The sequence below is a fragment of the Chiloscyllium punctatum genome, chromosome 20 (assembly GCF_047496795.1).
Source record: "Chiloscyllium punctatum isolate Juve2018m chromosome 20, sChiPun1.3, whole genome shotgun sequence".
In the NCBI taxonomy this organism is placed as follows: domain Eukaryota; kingdom Metazoa; phylum Chordata; class Chondrichthyes; order Orectolobiformes; family Hemiscylliidae; genus Chiloscyllium; species Chiloscyllium punctatum.
Genome location: NC_092758.1, coordinates 14126137 through 14134119, shown reverse-complemented (window position 1 = coordinate 14134119; position 7983 = coordinate 14126137). Strand labels below are relative to the sequence as shown.

The 7983-nt window shown below is 58.2% G+C and overlaps 1 protein-coding gene across 2 annotated transcripts in view; it reads left to right on the top strand.

Annotated features, from left to right (window-relative positions):
* The first annotated feature begins 1169 nt into the window (after nucleotides 1-1169).
* The window catches only part of hdac3 (histone deacetylase 3), a 36990-nt gene continuing 30176 nt past the window's right edge, over nucleotides 1170-7983 (top strand). Inside the window, exon 1 of one of the 2 annotated variants that reach the window (XM_072590363.1) lies at nucleotides 1170-1274. In XM_072590363.1, the coding sequence (XP_072446464.1) occupies nucleotides 1220-1274 (55 nt within the window). In that variant the 5' untranslated portion in view covers nucleotides 1170-1219. Of the gene's footprint in view, nucleotides 1275-6193; nucleotides 6213-7983 lie in introns of those variants that run through there. The other variant, XM_072590364.1, reaches the window with a different exon arrangement.

Genomic DNA, 7983 nt, shown 5'->3' with positions numbered 1-7983 from the left:
CCCCAAAATAGATCCTTGTGACACACCACTGGTAACTGAGCTCCATGATGAACATTTCCCATCAACCACCACCTTCTGACTTCGTTCAGCAAGCCAATTTCTGATCCATAGTTGTCCTTGAACTGGTGGTGGTTAGCTGCTTCTTTAAATGCTGTCATTAGGGAGGTATGAATGCTGTGTTGTTAGGGAGGGTGAAGAATTTTAAGGAGTTATCTAACTGAAGTCTTCAAGATATTAACAAGAAAATATTGGGCGGCACGGTGGCACAGTGGTTAGCAACAGCGCCAGAGACCCGGGTTCAATTCCCGCCTCAGGCGACTGACTGTGTGGAGTTTGCACATTCTCCCCGTGTCTGCGTGGGTTTCCTCCGGGTGCTCCGGTTTCCTCCCACAGTCCAAAGATGTGCAGGTCAGGTGAATTGGCCATGCTAAATTGCCCGTAGTGATAGGTAAGGGGTAAATGTAGGGGTATGGGGGTTGCGCTTCGGCGGGGCGGTGTGGACTTGTTGGGCCGAAGGGCCTGTTTCCACACTGTAAGTAATGTAATCTAATCTAAAAAAGGCAGGTTAGATAAACTATTATCACTAGTTGGAGATTCCAGAACTAGGGGGCACAATCTAAAAATTAGGACCAGACCATTCAGGAGCGATATTAACAATCACTTCTCCACACAGAATGGTAGCACTTTGGAACTCTATTCCACAGGTGGCAGTGGATGCTGGATTAATTGTTGATTTTAGATCTGATTTGATACATATTTGTTTAGCAAAGACATTAAGGGAAACAGGCCAAAGACAGGTATATGAAGTTGAGCCATATATCAGCCATTGTTTGGGGGGGGGGGGGGGGGGCAGGCTCAAAGGGCTGAATGGCCTACTCCAGTTCTTATGGTCCTGAGATTGCTAACCCCTGAATCTAAATTTGACCCTGACCCTGGCCTGGGCTCTTTGAGGGAATTCTCATTTTCACCCTGAAATGTTGCATTGCCCTTCTATTTGACTCCTAACCTTTGCTCTGGCCCTTGGTCCCAATGTTAGGGCTGGGACTCAACCTGACCCTTGAACCCTGTCACCTCCCTGTTGCCAGGGGAGACGCGGTGCTGTCACCACGGAACCCGTACGTCAGATCTGTCCCCGCCCCCATAGGCACGAGCGTCCGACGTAGGACGTGGTGACGTCGTACGTGCGCGGGCGGGAGTCGGGGCTGCGGGCCGGCGCGCCATGTCCAGGAAGGTCTCTTACTTTTATGACCCAGATGTGGGCAACTTCCACTACGGTCAGTGAGGGGGGGGAGGGGCAACACTGGGGAGAAGGGTAAGGGGTACAGAGACTGGGGGGGTCAGGGTGGGGGACTGGGGGACAAGTGTAGGGGACTGGGGGAGGGGGTGGGGGTTCAGTGTAGGGGACTGGGGGAGAGGGGGGGTTCAGTGTAGGGGACGGGGGTTCAGTGTAGGGGACTGGGGGAGGGGGTGGGGGTTCAGTGTAGGGGACTGGGGGAGGGGGTGGGGGTTCAGTGTAGGGGACTGGGGGAGGGGGTGGGGGTTCAGTGTAGGGGACTGGGGGAGGGGGTGGGGGGTTCAGTGTAGGGGACTGGGGGAGGGGGTGGGGGTTCAGTGTAGGGGACTGGGGGAGGGGGTGGGGGTTCAGTGTAGGGGACTGGGGGGGGGTTCAGTGTAGGGGACTGGGGGGGGGGTGGGGGTTCAGTGTAGGGGACTGGGGGGGGGTTCAGTGTAGGGGACTGGGGGGGGGGTGGGGGTTCAGTGTAGGGGACTGGGGGGGGGTTCAGTGTAGGGGACTGGGGGGGGGGGTTCAGTGTAGGGGACTGGGGGGGGGGTGGGGGTTCAGTGTAGGGGACTGGGGGAGGGGGTGGGGGTTCAGTGTAGGGGACTGGGGGGGGGGTTCAGTGTAGGGGACTGGGGGAGGGGGTGGGGGTTCAGTGTAGGGGACTGGGGGTGGGGGTTCAGTGTAGGGGACTGGGGGGGGGTTCAGTGTAGGGGACTGGGGGAGGGGGTGGGGGTTCAGTGTAGGGGACTGGGGGTGGGGGTTCAGTGTAGGGGACTGGGGGGGGGTTCAGTGTAGGGGACTGGGGGTGGGGGTTCAGTGTAGGGGACTGGGGGTGGGGGTTCAGTGTAGGGGACTGGGGGGGGGGTTCAGTGTAGGGGACTGGGGGGGGGGGTTCAGTGTAGGGGACTGGGGGGGGGGGTTCAGTGTAGGGGACTGGGGGGGGGGTTCAGTGTAGGGGACTGGGGGGGGGGGTTCAGTGTAGGGGACTGGGGGGGGGGGGTTCAGTGTAGGGGACTGGGGGGGGGGGTTCAGTGTAGGGGACTGGGGGGGGGGTTCAGTGTAGGGGACTGGGGGAGGGGGTGGGGGTTCAGTGTAGGGGACTGGGGGCGGGGGGGTTCAGTGTCGGGGACTGGAGGAGGGGGGGGTTCAGTGTCGGGGACTGGGGGGGGGGGGGTTCAGTGTCGGGGACTGGGGGGGGGTTCAGTGTCAGGGACTGGGGGGGGTTCAGTGTCAGGGACTGGGGGGGGTTTCAGTGTAGGGGACTGGTGGGGGGTACATTGTAGGGGACGGGGGTGGGGGGTACAGTTTAGGGGAAAGGGGGAACAGTGTAGGGTACGGGGGGGGTGTACAGTGTAGGGTACGGGGGGGGATGTACAGTGTAGGGTACGGGGGGGGGGATGTACAGTGTAGGGTACGGGGGGGGGGATGTACAGTGTAGGGTACGGGGGGGGGGATGTACAGTGTAGGGTACGGGGGGGGGGATGTACAGTGTAGGGTACGGGGGGGGGGATGTACAGTGTAGGGTACGGGGGGGGGGGATGTACAGTGTAGGGTACGGGGGGGGGGGATGTACAGTGTAGGGTACGGGGGGGGGGGATGTACAGTGTAGGGTACGGGGGGGGGGATGTACAGTGTAGGGTACGGGGGGGATGTACAGTGTAGGGGACGGGGGGGTACAGTGTAGGGGACGGGGGGGGTACAGTGTAGGGGACGGGGGAGGTACAGTGTAGGGGACGGGGGGGGGTACAGTGTAGGGGACGGGGGGGGTACAGTGTAGGGGACGGGGGAGGTACAGTGTAGGGGACGGGGGGGGGTACAGTGTAGGGGACGGGGGGGGTACAGTGTAGGGGACGGGGGGGTTACAGTGTAGGGGACGGGGGGGGTACAGTGTAGGGGACGGGGGGGGGGTACAGTGTAGGGGACGGGGGGGGTACAGTGTAGGGGACGGGGGGGGGTACAGTGTAGGGGACGGGGGGGGTACAGTGTAGGGGACGGAGGAGGTACAGTGTAGGGGACTGGGGGAGGGGGGGGTTCAGTGTAGGGGACTGGGGGAGGGGGGGGTTCAGTGTAGGGGACTGGGGGAGGGGGGGGTTCAGTGTAGGGGACTGGGGGAGGGGGGGTTCAGTGTAGGGGACTGGGGGAGGGGGGGTTCAGTGTAGGGGACTGGGGGGGTGGGTTCAGTGTAGGGGACTGGGGGGGGGTACAGTGTAGGGGACGGGGGTGTAGGGGACGGGGGTGGGGGGTACAGTTTAGGGGACAGGGGGGTACAGTGTAGGGTACGGGGGGGGATGTACAGTATAGGGTACGGGGGGGGATGTACAGTGTTGGGGACGGGGGGGGGATGTACAGTGTAGGGGACGGGGGGGGTACAGTGTAGGGGACGGGGGGGGTACAGTGTAGGGGACGGGGGAGGTACAGTGTAGGGGACGGGGGAGGTACAGTGTAGGGGACTGTGGGAGGGGGGGGTTCAGTGTAGGGGACTGGGGGGGTGGGTTCAGTGTAGGGGACTGGGGGAGGGGGGGGTTCAGTGTAGGGGACTGGGGGGGGGGTTCAGTGTAGGGGACTGGTGGGGGGTTCAGTGTCAGGGACTGGGGGGGGGTTTCAGTGTTGGGGACTGGTGGGGGGTACAGTGTAGGGGACGGGGGTGGGGGGTACAGTATAGGGTACGGGGGGGGGATGTACAGTGTAGGGGACGGGGGTCGGGGATGTACAGTGTAGGGGACGGGGGTCGGGGATGTACAGTGTAGGGGACGGGGGGGGATGTACAGTGTAGGGGACGGGGGGGGATGTACAGTGTAGGGAACGGGGGGGGATGTACAGTGTAGGGGACTGGGGAGGTACAGTGTAGGGGACTGGGGAGGTACAGTGTAGGGGACAGGGGGAGGGGGGGGTTCAGTGTAGGGGACTGGGGGAGAGGGGGTACAGTGTAGGGGACTGGGGGAGGGAGGGGTTCAGTGTAGGGGACTGGGGGGGGTTCAGTGTAGGGGACTGCGGGGGGGTTCAGTGTCGGGGACTGGAGGGGGGTTCAGTGTAGGGGACTGGGGGGGTTCAGTGTAGGGGACTGGTGGGGGGTTCAGTGTAGGGGACTGGGAGGGTTCAGTGTCAGGGACTGGTGGGGGGTTCAGTGTAGGGGACTGGGGGAGGGGGGTACAGTGTAGGGGACTGGGAGAGGGGGGTACAGTGTAGGGGATGGGGGTGGGGGGTACAGTGTAGGGGACGGGGGTGGGGGTACAGTTTAGGGGACAGGGGGGTACAGTGTAGGGTACGGGGGAGGGGGGTACAGTGTAGGGAACTGGGAGGGTTCAGTGTCAGGGACTGGTGGGGGGTTCAGTGTAGGGCACTGGGGGACGGGGGTACAGTGTAGGGGACTGGGAGAGGGGGGTACAGTGTAGGGGATGGGGGTGGGGGGTACAGTGTAGGGGACGGGGGTGGGGGTACAGTTTAGGGGACAGGGGGGTACAGTGAAGGGTACGGGGGAGGGGGGTACAGTGTAGGGTACGGGGGGGGTGTACAGTGTAGGGCACGGGGGGGGTGTACAGTGTAGGGCACGGGGGGGGGTGTACAGTGTAGGGCACGGGGGGGTGTACAGTGTAGGGCACGGGGGGGGTGTACAGTGTAGGGCACGGGGGGGGGGTGTACAGTGTAGGGCGCGGGGGGGTACAGTGTAGGGCGCGGGGGGGTACAGTGTAGGGCGCGGGGGGGGTACAGTGTAGGGCGCGGGGGGGGTACAGTGTAGGGCGCGGGGGGGTACAGTGTAGGGCGCGGGGGGGGTACAGTGTAGGGCGCGGGGGGGTACAGTGTAGGGTACGGGGGGGTACAGTGTAGGGGACTGGGGGGGGGTTCAGTGTAGGGGACTGGGGAGGGGGTTCAGTGTCGGGGACTGGGGGGGGTTCAGTTTCGGGGACTGGGGGGTGTTCAGTGTCGGGGACTGGTGGGGGGTTCAGTGTATGGGACTGGGAGAGGGGGGTACAGTGTAGGGGACGGGGGTGGGGGGTACAGTGTAGGGGATACAGTGTAGGGGACTGGGGGAGGGGGGGTGGTCAGTGTAGGGGACTGGGGGAGGGGGGTGGTCAGTGTAGGGGACTGGGGGAGGGGGGTGGTCAGTGTAGGGGACTGGGGGAGGGGGGTGGTCAGCGTAGGGGACTGGGGGAGGGGGGTGGTCAGCGTAGGGGACTGGGGGAGGGGGGTGGTCAGCGTAGGGGACTGGGGTGGTCAGCGTAGGGGACTGGGGTGGTCAGCGTAGGGGACTGGGGTGGTCAGCGTAGGGGACTGGGGTGGTCAGCGTAGGGGACTGGGGTGGTCAGTGTAGGGGACTGGGGGAGGGGGGTAGTCAGTGTAGGGGACTGGGGGAGGGGGGTGGTCAGTGTAGGGGACTGGGGGAGGGGGTCGGTCAGTGTAGGGGACTGGGGGAGGGGGTCTGTCAGGGACTGGGGAAGGGGGGGTCTGTGCTGGGGTCTGGGGGTGTTGGCGGTCAGTGTAGGGGACTGGTAGAATTGGCGGTCAGTGTAGGGGACTGGGGGTGTTGACGGTCAGTGTAGGAGTCTGGGGGTGTTGACGGTCAGTGTAGGAGTCTGGGGGTGTTGGCGGTCAGTGTAGGGTTTGGGGTAGGGGGCGGTCAGTTTAGGGGATGTGGGGGGGTCGTGTCGTGGACTGGGGGAGCAGGGGGCAGGATCATGTTGAGACTGTGAAGGCAAGTAGTGACGGGGGGAGTGGCAAAACTGGGGGTATATAGCAATGGGAATAGGGGTGAATGTGATGAAGGCGTCATACAGACTCGGGGACGGGACACATTGAGGGATTTTGGAGGCGGTGAAGGGGGTTTATAGATATGAGAGGTTTAGTCTCTATGTGAGGGGGAACACGAATTATAAATTGGAACATACAGAATTGGAGAGACATCGGGATCCAATGAATGGATTTAGATGGAGAGGTAGTTACTGCGCAAATCGGTTGCTGGAGTGTGCTAATTGGCTCATGTGTAGTTGGTTATAAAGGAATGGGATAGAGAATGGGGAACATATAGGGGCATGGGGGATATTGGCACATTTATATGTGGCCATATGTGGGGGTATATGGGGAAGGAAAAATTTTTTGAGAGATTTTCTCAAGGTCAGTGTGTATTTACAGAGCCTTTTTTCATTCCCTCAACACATTTTAACAATGTCGTCAAGTAGTAATATTAACAATGTTAAAAATCACATAATACCAGGTTAGTGTCCAACAGGTTTATTTGGAAGCACTAGCTTTCAGAGCGCTGCTCTTTCATCAAGTAGCGTAGCTACCTAATGAAGAAGCAGCGCTCTGAAAGGTAGTACTACCAGTGGATAAACCTGTTGGGCTATTACCTGGTGTTATGATTTTAACTTTGTCCACCCCCCCCACCCTCATCCAACACCAGCTCCTCCACAACAAGTAGTAATATATCCTTCTGGGTTTGTGGCATTTTCTTCTTTTGAGAGTGCTACATAATCTGGCACAAATACCGAGGATGACATGTGCGTTATGTGTCAAATTTTTTAACTAAATGTCTGTATTAGAGTTTTTTGGTTATTTATTAGAAGCAAATCTCCCCATGCTGTTGTTGTACGTTTACCAGAATAAATAAGTAGAAAGGTAGCATTGAGGTAAATGATGAATCTTGATGTAATTGAATGGCAGAGCAGACCCTATTCCTGTTTGTATGTTTCCAATGGAAACCTTGTGTTAAAAACTGATTTTCCAAGAATTAGGAAAACGTGATTTGTAAATAGCTTCCTGAAGGGAGAAGCGTTGAATATAATATGCTGGCTGTCAGTTAAGTAACCAAATTGCAGATGATCTACCTCTGTGTGCTGTTCCTCGATATATAAGAAATAGTTAACATCTTGACTACCCTTTGTAAAACGTTCTGTCCTTTTATTTCAGTCCATTGACTATTATGTATGCTTCTAAAGTCTAATAAACTTGGTCAGTGATGGATAAAATTACGTGTTGCATTAAGGCTATGATACCTATCTCCTCAGGCAAAAATGAGGACTGAAGATTAGAGTGGTGCTAGAAATGTACAACAGGTCAGGCAGCATCCGAGCAGTATATAGAATTAGGCCAATCAGCCTATTGGGACTGCGCCACCATTCGACTTTAGCCGATATAGGGTCATAGAGATGTACAACATGGAAACAGACCCTTCGGTCCAACTCGTCCACGCCAACCAGATATCCCAACCCAATCTAGTCCCACCTGCCAGCACCCGGCCCATATCCTTCCAAACCCTTCCTATTCATATACCCATACAAATGCCTTGTAAATGTTGCAATTGTACCAGCTACCACCACATCCCCTGGCAGCTCATTCCATACCCGTACCACCCTCTGTGTGAAAAAGTTGCCCCTTAGGTCCCTTTTATATCTTTCCCCTCTCAACCTAAACCTATGCCCTCTAGTTCTGGACTCCCCCACCACAGGGAAAAGACTTTGTCTATTTATCCTATTCATGCCCCTCATAATTTTGTAAACCTCTATAAGGCCACCCCTCAACCTCCGATGCTCCAGGGAAAACAGCCCCAGCCTGTTCAGTCTCTTCCTATAGCTCAAATCCTCCAACCCTGGCAACATCCTTGTAAATCTTTTCTGAACCCTTTCAAGTTTCACAACATGCTTACGATAGGAAGGACACTAGAATTGCACGTGATATTCCAACAGTGGCCTAACAAATGACCTGTA